Here is a 17,034-nt window from a genome sequence, read left to right as displayed (position 1 = left end):
TTAATGTAATAGGTCTCCAGTTGGATAATTGTGTATGATCTTTATTTCCTTTTGGGATAAGTTTAATTATAGATTGCCTTTGGGTATCAGATAATTTTTTATTTTCCAAACTGTAATTATAAGAGTTAAGGAGGAAATTATATATATAAGGCCAAAATGTTTTATAAAATTCTATCGTTAGACCATCATTACCTGGAGTTTTGTTAAATTTAAAACATTGAATCGATTCAATTATTTCAAAATAATCCACTTTATATTCAAACATATGTTTAAGATTTTCATCTATTTGACTTATACTAATATTATCTATAATTGAAAAATGTTCATGATCATTTTTTTGAATATTTGAAGAGTATAGGTTTTTATAGAAAGTATAAATTTCATTTTGTTTTGAGGGTTGATCAAATAAGGCGTCCCTATCCTTATTCATTAATTTCTGTATAGTTGTGTTTGTTTTATTTTTTTTCTCTAGATTAAAAAATATTTTAGTTGATTTTTCTCCTTCAAAGTAGAAATTAACTCGAGATCTAAGAATTGCTCCTTGCACTTCTATATCATATATATCATTTAGTTTGTTTTTTATAATGTTTAGCTCATTAATTTGTTCATCAATTATCTTTTCTGATTCTGTATTTGATATTTTATTTTCAATCTGTTTCATTTCATCAGTTAATTTTTGTTTCAGTTCTCTCCTAATTTTCTGCTTAGTTTTAGAATATTTTATTGTAGTTTTTCTAATATTATATTTGATATAATCCCACAAACCATTGTAATTTGATTTATCAAATTATTTCTCTTTCCATATATCTAGACTATTTTTTGTAATTATTGTCTTTAGTCAAAAGTTTTTTAATTGTATATCTCCCCCCTCTTCTGTCTAAAGTTAAGTTTTAAACATTATTAAAATCTCCACCTAGTATTAGTTTTGGGTTTTCATATTCTTTAACATAGTTTTCAATAATATTTAAAAGTTCATTAAAGTAATAATATTGTTCTAAATCTGGTATTGGACTATAGATGTTGATTAATATGAAAATATTATTTTGTACTTCCACTGAGACAATATTGAAATATCCATTCAATCTGGAGAATGACCCATATCGTATTCTGATGATATTGTGCTCTTTTTTACATCATATAAGTTTGCTACTGTCTGCAACAAACGAGAACTTCTAATTCATCATGTGGAATACAGATCCTTGCTTTACCAACATGCCCAGATGAAGACTGCATAAAATCAGATAACGATCCCTTCTTTGAAATTTTATTTGAATGCAATAATATTCCATTTTTTTATAACCTCACATGCATTCTGAACGTAAACACAACTTGAATTAAGGCCCATGTCATCGTCACAGTTTAAACTTCAATTAGAAAGTACTGATGAAACACATTCAAGTTACACTTTTATATCCGATAGTCCCTGCAAATTGGATTATTCTAACGCCGTAGCTATTCTGCTAAGGCGATTTCTGATTTCTTGTCGTTTCTCCATTATATCATGTATCCTGAAATTGCCCTTGTTTAGGAGAAATCGTGTTTATATGTGAATATTGTCCCACACCTAATTCCATCATTATATGAATACAAACAAATTTCACCATATATTATACCAGTAAGATTGGTTTATTCATATAATATGCAATCCTGAACAATATAACTTTTATTACATTGAATCGCCTATTAAATTTATTCTATACAAAATAGTCACGTGTTAACAGGTCAATGAACAATGGTCTATTCATTCCTCTTTTAAACTGAGCAATAAAGAAAAGGGATTTGTCTTATTCATAGAGTATCCGGCTTTGTATAAAGAGTTTCTTTGCTGATCCTACTAAACTCGTTTAAAAACAGGATGACTTTTATTTTAAGGCACGAACAACACAAATTCAAAAAGTATTCAGGTGACAGTATCTTTTCATCAATATTTTCTCTAGGTTCAAAAATATTTCCACAAGTAGGCAGATTTATTTAAAACAACAAGTCCCTCATTTCCTCAGAGCTACAGCTATAGGTTCTCTCGCGGAAGCGGGAAAGAGTATAAGTGAAACCGCGAAAAAGTCTGACGAATTGAAATAATTCAGCTAATAAGAGAATTAAGAAATAATAGACAACGAGCTTTAGAAAATCAAGGAAAAGGTTTTAAAGTTATAGGATAAAAATGTTCATGATAATTGCACGAAGTCCCAAAACTTATTTTGGTTCAGATATACAAAAAACATTAGGTTCTCTTCCTGGATTTCCAGGAAAGAGAAAAACATCTTCCAGGTCTTAATTATACTGGTGTAATGTCTCTTTAAGTAGTTGGGCGGTCTATCTCCGGAGCATTATGACGCAAAGCAGCAACATGGGTCTCAACCTGCTTATCAGGTTGAATACGAATATTTAATATAACATTCATATCTAATACACGATCTTGAACTTCAATATAAGCTGGCTTCCAATGCACCAATCGAAGCCATACAAACTAGTCGGTTAAGCCGAATAAGCCGTGAAAACTGAAAAATACATATTAACCATTTTAAATAAGCTTATCGAATGAATACACAAAGTTACACCCATCGAATATGTATACTTCGATATCGCAATAAAATCAGGTATTCACTCTGTAAATGTTGACTTCGAATCGGTAGACACTACAGCAGCTACATGGCTTCCCAACTAGATGCTTCTTAATTTCCTTAACGAAAAGCGAAGTTGTGTATTCATACGCTACAAAATGTTAAAAAGTTATTCTTGGACACTAAAACACATTAACTAAATAAATTCAAGTTATATCTTAACTTCTAAATAAAACTAAACGAATGGCTCCCTTGGTGGGGATTTCCCTGGTTTAAAATGCTAATTGTCTGATTCGACAACTAAAACGAACTTTATCACAGGACGATCTAAATAAGTAACTTGTCCTAAAGAAGTGAAGCTTGTCCTTTAGAATTCAATTTTCTATTACCAACAACTAATTTTACTTTACGAAACAAAATTATCATTTTCAACAAAAGTTTCAAAAACACGACATAAGTTCCATTGATTTCGATCTACATTTTCATCACTAAGTAAGCTAAAAAAAAATGTCACCAATTTTAATATTTCTAATAGGTTTATTCCATGTCTGGTGCAATTGTAAGTTTTGTAAATATTCAGATTTCCATCTCGACCAGGATACATTATACAAATACTGAACTCGACGTCAGCCATATAACTAGCATGTGGTATATTATTTGAATTCAAAATAATCACAAATATTACGTTACAAATATTCACGAATAGAGTTCTGATCTAAATATTTCAATATATCAAATAATTCACCTTTGGTTCCTACAAAATTAGAACCATTATCACAATATAATGACCAATTTAAACCACGAATAGCAATAAATCGTCTTAAGCCATTAATAAACGATAAACGAATCAGTTGACATGGAATGAAGGGTTTCTATATGTACTGCACGATTTTAGTTTATTATTAGCTTCGCCATATCCATTCAAATCAACGTTGACTTAAAACCGTAAAAACTCGCCCCCCTTTGCTTAACTAAAAAACACAGACATCAAAACAAACTTTCATTCTAAGTGGACGTTGTCGTCATTGACGCCACAACTGACGTGGCGTCCTAGCAACGCTCTCGTCTGAGGAAAACGCAATGCAATCGAATACGTGGCCCTCCTACATTGAGCATTAACACAATAATGAGAAATTTATCAACAATATTTTAACAATTGATACGTCTACCTATTACAACTTAAACTAATTAAAAGGCCGAGTCTGGATATACCTGGTGCTAGACATTGTTTATAATATATAGCTACCCCGCCCTACTTTTCAAATAGTGTATAAAATCTGTGTCCTTTTACTTCGACATGATTGTCAAAAATTGATCATTAGAAAGTATTGGGTAAGGCTGCTATTATCTCCCTTAATTGTGATTATCAACTTATTGACACTTGCCTTATTTGAAACTAATATGACTAATAACAACATACAATTGCTTTAATTTCAGTCTCAATTAGATCATGATTGTGGTGTAACATGTTTTACTCTTGATGATCCAGTGACTTTTCTTGTTTCTGGTACCAAAGACGGCCATCTTTGTATCTGGGATTTGACATTATCAACGGATTGTTACATGACCAATCAAATACCAGGTAAATTATTGATATTTATTGTTTAACATTTAACCAGTACATGTATTGGGTATTGCCCCCCCTAAATCAAATCTTGCCCCCCCTTAGCAAAATGTACCGGTCACTTTTTTAAAATACACCTTTTCTTATTCCCGAGTCAATAGAAGCGGCAGGTAACCGAGTCTGAGTGAATAGCAAACAGTGGTCATTCTGTTCAGGCATTTCATGGTGGACTAAGTGCACCAGTCAGCTGCTCTTGCATTGTCGATCATATGATGAGTATTTCGATATTTTGATTATACGTACCGGTAACGAAAAATAAGGTTATGGCTTTCAGGGCTTCGTTATGCGAAATGGTTAAAAAAAAATACTAAGTATTCCTATCTGTAGGCCTAGAACTGTTTTTAAATATCTTTCTGTTTATACTTAGCTGAGGATGAAACCAGACATCATAGCTTTTAATAACATTTTTAAATTTAATTACATTAGGATAGACAATTTGGTACAATTGAGTTCGTTGAAAATCATAAAAAGTTTGCAGTAAAGCGTCATTGGTAACAACATTATTGGTCTCATACTGGATTGTAATCTGTCCCGTCTCAAAATTCAAAAGATTTGATTGGTTGATTATAAATACTAATTAATAGACATATATTAGCCTAAATTGTATTCATATGAATCAAACAACCAAACGTAAGAAAAATGGATAAATATTTGATCAAAAAAGACAAATTGCTTGATGGTTCCGACACTACTACGACTGACACTGGTATCAAAACCACAGCGGGCAACACAACGGATGCAGTACCAAGATGCTCTAAAAGACAGGAGTACCAGGTGACATTGGAAAAGAAGACGTTCCAAAGCAACCGAGAATAAAATTTCCAGCGAAGTCTGGTCGCCATTTTAGTAACAGCTGGTATGATCGATTTCCATGGCTGGCGTATTCAGTGTCAGTGAAATTGGCTTGCACTAAATTATATGCACTGGCTGCAAGCATTGCCACATTCGGTTCTAGTACCGCTGTGTGTGAAAGCAGCTTTTCAACTCTTACTCGCGTTCACTCACCACAACGACGATCTATTCTTCTTGCCTTCAACAGGAAGTGTACCCAGAAAATTAACTTGGACGTATTTGTTCAACGTTTTGCCATAAAACATACTCGACTACGTTTAAACTAAAACGGCAATAAAAATGTAACGTATTATAACTTGTGTGTTTTAACAAAAATAATCTCGAATCTAAAATACTCCATGAAAGTCAGTTTCCCGACGTTTAATCGTCTGTCAAGGTGCTTTGCTAAATTGCCCCCCTCGATTGCACGTTTGCCCACCCAGGAGTATTGGTCAGGCTACGAATCTGAGCATAAATGACCTTTGGTCAATGGTCATTGATCTAGGATGTCCGATATATACTTCGGTTTTACAGATGCCGAAAACAGCAATTTTCGCAACTTTTAAGGTTCATATTACTTTTATTTGACATAAGTTATTGTGCTTTCATTTGTGCAGTGTTTATTATTAGTTTTACAGGAATTATAAAAATCGACTTTTTTAACTATCGAATGTTAACACTTTTTATTACCGAATGTTAATACGTCTTTTTACTAGTGGTTTATCGAATTTTAACTACCGAATGTTAACATTCTTTTATTTTCGGAAATAAATCCCCCTATGACTTTAATATTCAACGTTTTGCCTCTGTATCAAGTCGGACACGCACTGCATCGGTACAGTCCACGGATCTATTTTTGTTACATGTAGTTGTCAGAGTATCTTGCAAAAACTGTAATACTTAGAACATTGTTTTTGGCATTGGATCAGACATTCCGACCGCGTAATTACGTTTTGGATATATTTCCAGACGTCAGACTCCAACCGAAAATGGTTTAGCGGAAACTGTTATTTTTTTGTTCAATTTGCCTCAAATTTTTGATTCGAAAATTTTGTCTACTTCTGGTCACGCTCCCAAGCCAAAACTGCACATGTCACACATTATCTAACACTATTATTTCTTATACCTTGCGTGTCGCTACTGTTTAAATGTAAAATGACGCATTTTCTTCCAACCGGAAATGACGTATGACGCTAACCATTCATTACGTATTTCGAATTACTGCTCTAATTCTGCATCTATTTTGACCGTAATTTTTGTTTTGTTCATTAATTTAAACCAATGACTAAAAGATAGCACTTTATAAAATTTCAGATTTTGACTTTTGTCGCTGACTTTTTTTGTTTTAATTTTAGCGTTTTTTCAACTTCTACAATTTTATTTCAATCGATCTAAAAATTTAATACTAGATAAGCATTTTGATTCCTGACAAAAATCTATTTACAAAATTTCGATATCACTTCCGGTTTTGACGTCATTCGCCTCTAAACTTGAAATTTCAACTTCCGGAATTTTGTAGGTATTTAAAAAATTCTTTTTGCACTTAGTTAAAATTGTCCCTATAACAATTTTGGAATGAAAAAATTTGAACCGGAAGAAACGTGTTAGATGCCATCTTCATGTGACCAATTTTTGTAAAAATCGATATTAAGCTTCAGGGGTAAATGTGATTTGTGTGATTTTGGAGTCGATTGCTAACAAAACTTAGGAAGCCGATTTTTGAATTTTGGATTCGTATTTTTTTTATTTCCGGTTTTATGTTTTCAGTAATTGTCAAAACTATTAAGGCTCATATCTGGTGACTTTGACCTTTGGTGACCTTGTGACCTGAACAAAAGTTGTTGCCTCTTACGAGATATATCCGATGATATCCTCACTTTTGTTGTGCATCGTTAACTTCCGGTTCTACAGCAATTGGAAAATCACGATTTTTGACTTTGAAGAGCTCTGTCACGCGACCTAATTAACATACGACAAAATTTCTTATATATTCTTAGAGTGCATGATCTCTCCTTTTTGGTGATATATCACACTTGATATTTTGATCAAAATTGCGCGTTTTAAAAATTGAAAATTTTGTACTGACTTATATAGTAACTGTGCGTAAAATCACTGTGTCTATAATCTACCGACAGTCACCGTTGCCCTAAAAAAAAGTTTAACTACGAATATCTCATGATCTAATGATTGTAAACACTTGAAATTTTGAACATTATTCAATAATATTACACATCATCACAGACAAATTAAAATTTTTGAAGTGGACGTGGCACATCCGGTGTGCATTTACCTTTACCTGAATTATTTGCAATTGTTATATCTCTCATAGTTTGCAGTTGTTATTTGGCGGATTGACTTGAAACTTACATTGTGTAGACTGACAGCATAGTGGAATAAAAGCACATATTCAACAAAAATTTATCACTTCCGGTTTCGATGTGAGTACTTCCGGTGGTATCACTCTCGATGAAATTGAGTTATGTCAAAAATAACACATGCATTATATTACCAGCCTAAATACAAACTTATTAAACTAAAAAAATTCGCACCGGAAGTAACATTTAGGCCGCCATTTTGGTTTGCCTCATTTTGCAGAAATGGCTATTCAGAGGCCATTTTTCATCCGATTTGCGTAACTTTTGTGTCATACGATACGTATAATGTTTGTCTACAATCCTTAGGAAGCATAATTTTGATTTTCGGTTTTACCTTTTTTGTACGACCTGATGTTTTTTTTCAAAGTTTGAAGGCTTATAATTCATGACCTTGACCTTTGATGACCTTTATATTGACTATGGTGATAGAGGCTGTCCTTGACCTTCTCATGACCTTTTGACCTTTGGGGTCAAACAACAGCTTTGGATTTTATAGGGGTCTAAATATGGTCAATTTGCAGTGCTGTATCTCAAACCCTAATTGATTCAGCACCCTACTACCTTCAGATTATTAATGCACTTTATAAATGGTTTCAATTTATATAGCATTTGATCGTGTCAAAGTCACATTAAAGGAAATGTTGCAATTTCCTTAAAACTTTGAACGCTTCTACCAAAGGAACTTGGCCTCGGATGACGTTGATATTTACATTAATAATTACTATTGACTTCAGGTCAAAAGAAAAAAAACTTTTTCACTTTTTGCCTGATAAATCTAAAAAAAAATTGAGCAAAGGCAGTTTAAGAATGTTAACAAAATTGTATAGTCAAATTTTTTACTTTACTTCCGGTTTAAACGGGAAATTGATTCTCACTTCCGGTTGAACTACTTCCGGTGTAATTAATTTAGCGCGACGAAACTTATATGAATCGATAGTCAAAGTTATGACCAAAAAACGAAGAAGATAAAATCCGGTCCGAAGGTGATACTTTGGTCGCCATTTTGATTTTTCTGAAATGCGTCAGAATCTATTCGGAGATAACGGCTTATCCGATTTTGTTGATTTTGGTGTCAAATGAAAGAAAATGAAAATTAAAAAAAAAACTGTTGGAGCCGATTTTTGAATTTCGCTTTTGCTTTTTTGCAATATCCGATTGGATTTTTTCGAAGTTTGAAGGCTCATATCTCATGACCTTTACCGTTGATGACCTTGACCTTCATTGGGTGATACTTTCATATTATACTTCTACTTCCGGTTGTATGGCTGTCTGAAAACAGCCAAATTCGCAACTTTGGACTGCTCTAGCACGTGACCTAATTAACCTAGAGGGTTAATTGTTTCGGATTCTTAATGAGCTCTTCATACTCTTTCTAACGATATATAACATAAGTTCTTTAAAGCAAAATTGAAATTCGTACTTTTTTGAAATTTGAGTGTTTTTTTACAATGTTTGTGTCTCTTTGAGCTTGGTGTATGTATATCTTGTGACCTATTTGATGTAGAACCTTGATATTTGGAATACAACTAGACATTTTGAATATGAATTCACCTATGACCAAAAAATTGAGGTGGGCGTGGAACAGTTGGGTTGAATTACTAATTGTTTACATTTTGGGGCAGGGGCATAACATAGGATACGTTTCTTCAAGAAGGGACTTTGCACACAATTATCTCATCCTTTTGGCCAGTTTGTATTAACAACTCAGTTGTTTTAGCTTCATAGTTCCAAAAAAGGAACAGGTTTTAACATTTGGATATTTTCATTTTTCGATTTTGACCTTTGTTGACTTTTGTTGGCCTATATCTTTTGAACTGTATGATGTAAAAGATTGAAATTTGAAACACAACATAACATCTTAAATATCAATCAACCTATGCAAAAACAATTGAAATGGGCGTGGCACATCCGGGTTAATTTACTCATTTATAACATTTTTAGCCAGGGGCATAACTCGCAAAGTATACATTTGTTCAAAATGGAACTTTGCATGCAATTATTTCATGTTTTGAGCCACATTGTTTTTAAAGTTCGGTTGTTTCCGCTTCATAGTTCAAAAAAGGGAACGGGTTTTGGAATTTCAAAATTTTCAATTTTTGACCTTGACCTTTGTTGACCTTGACCTTTGTATGATCAAACATCACTGGCATTGGCTATCTATTTATACTTTTATATTTGCTGTCCTGTGTCAACTTCCGGTTTTATAGCCGTAGGCAATTTGAAATTTTGATGACGTATATCTCTTGATCTTGACCTTTTTAGACCTTCTACTTTACAAGATCAAAGGTCACTGACCTTGGTTATCAGCTGATACTTTCATATGTGAGGTCTGTCGTCTACTTCCGGTATTAGAAGTTTTTTTTTAAATTTTCTTAACTTTAGACTGTTCTTGCACTTGAAATAATTATCCCTGAAGGTTGATTTTTTCGGGGGCTTTTGCAATTTGCTACATTTGCAAAGTTCCACTCTGTGCCACGTGTGGCTCTAGTTTTTATTTGATTTTCACAAAACTTGGTAGATGGGTTAAGCCCAAATTATCAATTATGATTGCAAAAAAAACATTTTTCGAAAATTTACGGGAAATGCCGGAAATGGCCGAAAATCACAAAATCAGAGTTTTCGGACTATGTTTTGCAAACACTTGCAAATTTGTAATTTTTGATTTATATATCCAAGAGGATTACATTTTTGGGATTCTTAATGTGATTCTCATGCTATTTTCAGTGATATTATGATCGTTTTTTTTAAAGCAAAATTGAAATTCGTGATTTTTTCTAATTTGGGTGTGTTTTTTTTTTTACAATGTATGTGTCTGTTTGAGCTTGGTGTATGTATATCTTTAATATCATAATATGACCTATTTGATGTAGAACCTTGAAATTTGGAACACAACTTGACATTTTGAATATGAATTCACCTATGACAAAAAAGTTGAGGTGGGTCTTGCACATACTAATTGTTTACATTTTGGTGCATGGGCATAACTCGCATAGGATACATTTCTTCTAAAAGGGGACTTTGCACCCAATTTGACCAGTTTTTGTAAACAGCTCGGTTGTTTCAGTTTTATAGTTCTAAAAAGGGTTTTAAAATTTCAATATTTTCAATTTTGAGCTTTGTTGACATATCTTTTGACCTGTATGATGTAGAAGCTTGAAATTTGGAACACAACATAACATTTAGAATATCAATTAACATATGCCAATAAGATGAGTTCGGCGTGGCTCATCCAGGTTAAATTACTCATTATTGACATTTTTGGGGGTATAAACTAAGATGTGTATCAACCTCAACAACAGTACACAGGCCGACCGAGGTTATTAATTCTAGTAGAGCAATTATAATATATTATTTCTTATAGTTTTAAAGTGAAAGAAATTGAAGATTTATTTGAAGTAAGTCACTGTACAGAAGGTATAGAAGGTTAATTTTGTCCGATTCTTCATGCTCTTTCGAGTGATATATAACAATTGTTTTTTAATGAAAAATAAAAATCCGTGTGTTTTTTTTTAATTTGAGTGTTTTTTTTTACAATATTTTTGCATCTTTGAGCTTGGTGTATATAAATCTTATGACCTATTTGATGTAGAAGCTTGAAATTTGAAAGACCACTAGACAATTTGGATATGAATTAACCCTTGACATAACATTGAGGTGGGCGTGGCACTTCCAGGTTACATTACTAATTGATTACATTTTGGGGCAGGGGCATAACTCGCTTGGGATACATTTGTTCAAAAAGGGACGTCGCATAAAATTAACTCATCCATTTGGCCAGTTTGTGTGAAAAGCTCAGGTGTTTCTGTCTGATAGTTTTAGAATTTCCATATTTTCAATTTTTGACATTGACCTTTGTTGACCTTAACTTTTATGGGGTCATAGGTCATTGTCCCACGTAAGCTTCCGTTTTTGTAGCCGTATGCATTTTTAAAATTTGATGAGTTATATCTCGTGACCTTGACCTTTTTTGATTTTGCCCTTTACAAGTTGACAGATCAATGACTTTGGCTATTCGCTGATACTTTCACTTCTGACTTTATGGAACTATCTATCCAATCTTTTTTTTGGATAAAAATATTCCAATTAGTTAAAATACATTCGTAAAAACTTTTGGAATTTTAGAAAATGATACAAATATTTCAAAACCGTTATGGCATTATATGGCATTATATTAATCACATGATCATTCTAACAAAATATTTTATACATAAAACTAAACTCCAAAAATCTGAGTATCTCAAAATCTTCAAGTATCTTACAATATACTTTATTCTTAGAGAAAATAGCTCATACTGAGAAGTGACAAAAAATGGTCTTTTTTGAATTAACTTACTATTAGAGATCTCTTATATTTAAGGATATAGAAAATAATTTTTTCAACATTTAGATACTTGTCTCTGTCACATAATCCTATTATAAAATGTGTACAACAATCATTTTAGTGATGTATTACCTATTATATGAATATCAAGGTAAAGTGTATGTTACAATGTGTTTGTTTTGTGATGTAAGAAATGAAAAAAAAATTGTCATTCTACAAAATCTGTACCCTCATTATCTTCATTTCGTACCTTTGCCGTGTATACAAATTCCTAAACGTTGAGCCGCCATCTTGAAAAATGCAAAAAAAAAAACCTAAAAATTTAATGTAGACTATAATATTAATCCAATTGTTCTCAAATGGGAAAAATACGAGGTCCTCTAGAAGCCTTTTTTATCATTTCGACATTTTCATTGCACAATTTCTTATCAAAGTTTATTCCTACCACGCCGCATTGCGATAAGTAGAAGTAGTGATTACTTTTGATCATGATCTTCCACAACTCCCATCTTTCTACCTCTGAAAAAGGGTAATTTGCATATTTTTCCAATCCTCAGAGGAGTATATCTTGGATTATATGAACTTGGGCCTTTTCAACATAAAGTTTGATTTTATTTTATTGAGCTTGTCATAAGCTTTTTAACAGGGTCCTTCTTTTAGTTAAAATATGCATCATTGAATATAGTTGACTTTCTTTTATGGACTCTTGATTGAGTTTTAATTAGCGGAAAAATCGAACAGATTCATAATGCCCAATTTTACAGCTATTGATAAATATATTAAGATTTATACATAATCAAAATTAAGGGAAGAATTAAAAAAAATACTATTAATTAAGAACAGATTATGTAGAGTCTATGCAACCTTTTCAGAAGGTCATAGAGGGTAAATGTGACAATAGATGATTTTAATATTTATGCAGTCTCTTGTGTAAGTTCTAATTAACTTGGTAGTTGGTAGACAAATTCGAACAGAATTATTATGTGTAAATTCACAGCTTTACATAGATATATAACAAAAATATGCATAAATAAATTTTGGACAATATATGTAAAATAAAAAATGCTAGTAGTATAAGAGTTTATAGATAGGGGGCACTTTTTATAATTTTTAAAATTATAAAAACCGCCCTCTATCTATAAACTCTTACACTACTATTTTTCCTGCGTTTACCAACCCCCAAGCGCCCCAGGCGTATAATGTCTTCATATTAACTCATTTAAAAACAGAATGGGTTAAATTTTAAAACACGAACAACACAAATTCGAAATTTCTTCTCAGCTCTATCATCTCTCATCCCAAAAGGAGCAAACTTTGTCTCAAACAACAAATCCCTCATTTCATCAGAAACGCAAGCTATTGGATCTGTAGCAAAAGCAGGAGTAAATATAAGCGAAGCAGTCAAATCTAACGAGTTGAAAGAATTACAACATATTAAAGGAATGCGAAATAAAAGATTAGAAAACAAAAAAGGCAATGGTTTTATAATTATTGGATAAAAATGTTTATGATAATTGCTCAAACTCCTAAAACTTATTTCGGTTCTGACATTCAAAAATCATTAGGTTCTCTTCCTGGATTTCCATGGGCAAAATACCCCGGAGAAAAACATCTTCTGGGTCATAATTATACTGGTCCGGGTACAAGGTTAGATCTACGATTAGACGAAAACGATAAACCAAAACCAGGTGTAAAACCAGTCAATAGAGTTGACGCTGCTGCACTTAAACACGACATACTATACAGAAATAAAGACATAACATCCAAACACGAAGCAGACAAACAAATGATAACCGAACTTGAAAATATTCCAAATCCAACTTTTAAAGAGAGAATGCAAAGAGCATTAATCATTAAACTATTGAAAGCAAAGATGAAAATGGGTATGGGAATAGCAGATGAAATACACAAAGAATTTAGAAAAAACAAACATTTTTTAACTGTTTAATGGGAGGTAACACTGTTTTTTGTTTACTTCAAAGTAAAATACCAACCAGTTTATACACGGTTAGTTTCTAGAGTATTATTGATTTAATAATTACCTTTAACGCCCGGTAACAATCTGTCGTCTATTGCTGACTGGATATACGTCACTAAGTAACAGATGGTTATATTAACATATAACATTCCGCCCATGCCACGTCAGCATAGACAGACTAAACTCTCAACTATTAACACTGTCTCAATTTTGTTACGCTGGAAGATTAGGAATTTAATCATACAAAATCAAAGTATGTTCTTTGTTTAATTTAATCATAAGACGACAGGGTGGAATTAAGATTATTTGTTGTTTTTTAAAATATCAATTTTGTTTTATTCCAGACACAAGTTTAATAGATGCCAACATTTCATATCACGAATAATATTGAAACCATCACAGACAGTGGAGGATACAAAGAGGCCAAAAATTTTGCCAAACTCTGTGTCAAATATCCGAGGTTTCAAAATTGTTGATACAGATTTCGAAAATAGAACAAGTGTGAAGAACAAGCGTTTTGGAAAACGATATAATTCATGTGACGTATATATCTAGCGATTCTATAGGAGCGGTCGTGACCTTTGAACTATGACTGCCAATAGTGTAAGAGGGGAGATAACTCTGAAGTATATCTAGCGATTCTATAGGAGCGGTCTCGAGGTGAACATTACCAATCCCAGTAGAAGTGTATATCAATATACATGTAATTGTTTATGTTTTAAATTTCCTTGTATTTATTAAAACTACTTTCTTTAAAAATGGCAGAAAAAAATTACAGATTAGATCCGATCTTTCAATTATATGATCCTATTCGTTATTCGTTTAATAAGAAAAAGGAGGATTGCATTATTATATCACCAACCGTTGGCTCTAGGTCTCAACTAAATGATGGGGGTAGGGTCACTTTCGAGATTAATTCATTATCGAATTGGTTGCTTCTGCCTGATGCCTATTTCAGATGCGATTTCAAAATTCAAGACGGAACTCCCAATGAGAATTGTGTACCACAAACCAACACAACGTTAGAAAACAATTTCTTCCCCCCATCTTTATTTACTGAAATGGTTTTGGAAGCTGGTTCAAATCCCATAGAAACCAATAAACGCCCTGGGGATTTGACACAATGTTGAAAACAGTTCTATATCCCAAAAACTACGGTTCAGTCTCAGGCTGGATACCCGATGTTGGTGATGGAAGATAGAATGAGAGCTTTTGCTCCAAACACAATAGAAAGAGTAGGACGAGCAGGTAATCATGGATTTGAAAAACGAGTACTTCAGTACAATAATGTTGTTGAGAATAATAGGTTTGGTAATTACGTAAATTGGAAGTTATATCCTTTATTCGGTCTGTTGGAACACAGAAAAGTTTTCATAGGGTTACCATATAAAATTCATGTACAAAGAGAAATCAATGATGATAAGATATTCTTTGGAGAGAATGATTCAGATGCAAATTAGAAATAACGAATCTTCAACTTTACATACCAGTAATAACACCTTCGGTTGAAGACGAAACGAGAATATTCAACTCATTAACTAAAGATATTGAAATAGCTTTTCTTCGTCGTAACACAATAGGTTGAATCCACTGGAGAATCCACTACATGGCCAATCACTAACACTATTAAACCAGCAAGATATTTAATGGTTGGCTTCAAGAACTTACCAGATTTTCAAACGAATAACAATAATATCTTTAGAGTAGTAATGAACCAAACTCAAGATCCTATAATCCGTAAAGTTCAAGTAAGATTAAACAACGATACGCATCCTAATCAACCTTTAACAATTAATCGAACCACAAAGGATTATAATGAATTGTATAGAAACTATAAAAATATGTGTGAATTATTTGGAAATTCACCCCAGTTTGAATATGTAGATTTTGCAATTAATCACCCAATCTTCTGTTTGATCTATCAGCTCATCAAGAAAATCTTTTCAAAACAGGAGTAAATATAAATATTCATATTGAAAAACACAAGGAGATGTAACAGGTTATTGTTTATTATTGGAAGAAGCAAAACATTTAATTAAAATATCCGACAGACGGATGATTCGTATAGAATAATCATTTAAATTACTTTTTTAAAAATGAAGCCGGAAACTTTAGTAAAAAAAAAATAGAAGCTATCGAAAAGGATTCACCTACTACAATAACTTACAATGGTAAAAAGGATTAAAATATCTAAAAACATTATTGATAAATATAAACATTGTAAAGTCCGTGATGATATAGATTTGGAAAGAATTGACAAGAGTGTAAAGGAAGGTGGATTTTTACCTTTCCTACCTTTGATATTTGCTTGTCTGGTCTCGGCTTGTCTGGTCAAACATAAGGGTAATGCCATAGTTTTTAAAAACAATTCAAATTTAATCATTCAGAAATATTTCCTAGTAACCCAATGCTAATGTGTATTTGTGGAAGCTCAGGTTTTGGGAAAACTTATTTGACCTTTAACATGTTAACAACATCAAAACTTTTAGATTTCGATTCATTATATATCTACACAACACCAGAGCAATCATATTATCAATTCCTAAAAGCTTTAGAATATATACCAAAGAAAGACGTTCAAGACATATTTAAATATTATGAAGACAACGATAATATAGAAATAAAAGATATCTTAGATACATATATAAAAGAAAAGAATCCATCTTTCAAGCCAACGAACATAAAAGTTTTTCTTACTAAAAATGTTAATGATTTAGATTTGTCTAAAATTGATAGCGAGCGAAAGAACTTAATAGTGTCTTAAAGTCTTTGAATGGCATTTAGCAATTGTGAGTACGATATATAGACACAGCTTTATGGAACAACAATCACTGGTTAAAGTTTTATGCAACGTTTCGACGTGTTTCCCCCGTCGTCCTCAGGCACATAATGAGAAGAAGTGATGGGCAAACTATATATACATTAATGCTTATTATTAAGAACACACAAGAGAAAATGGTTTATTGATACATTACATTAAATTTTAACAGGTACAATAAGAGGTATATAATTCTTAAAATAACATACAGGCTGATTAAGTAAAATAATTGAAGTAAAGTAAATGAATTAAAAAGATTAATTGAAGATTAAATAAACAACTATTGCTGGTATTGGAGTCTTTTATTAATAGAAATTACATTGTTCATATAACTAACTATGCTTAAAGTTGGAAATTGTTTTTGAATATGAATAATTACAAGTTGATAAGTTTATCATATGCATGCGATAAACGAACACCTTCATCTCTGTTAAGGTCAGGCTGATATCTTCTGATGTGGATAGCTTCATGAAGTCTCCTGGTTTTATCTATGTGCTTATTGATTGTCAGTATGTTGGTGTTGGTC

At 32.2% G+C, this 17,034-nt stretch overlaps 1 protein-coding gene across 1 annotated transcript; it reads left to right on the top strand.

Moving 5' to 3' along the window:
* Window positions 1-13,213: 13,213 nt before the first annotated feature.
* LOTGIDRAFT_161996 (hypothetical protein) lies at window positions 13,214-14,075 on the top strand (the record flags this gene model as incomplete). Its single annotated transcript, XM_009057931.1, has 2 exons — window positions 13,214-13,595; window positions 14,035-14,075. The coding sequence occupies 2 exons, from the start codon at window positions 13,214-13,216 to the stop codon at window positions 14,073-14,075; spliced, it is 423 nt and encodes a 140-aa protein (XP_009056179.1).
* Between the last annotated feature and the right edge of the window lie 2,959 nt (window positions 14,076-17,034).

This window comes from Lottia gigantea (assembly GCF_000327385.1).
Source record: "Lottia gigantea unplaced genomic scaffold LOTGIsca_32, whole genome shotgun sequence".
Taxonomy (NCBI): Eukaryota; Metazoa; Mollusca; class Gastropoda; family Lottiidae; genus Lottia; species Lottia gigantea.
Note: the sequence above shows the minus strand (reverse complement) of the source record. Positions and strands in the feature narration are given on the sequence as shown.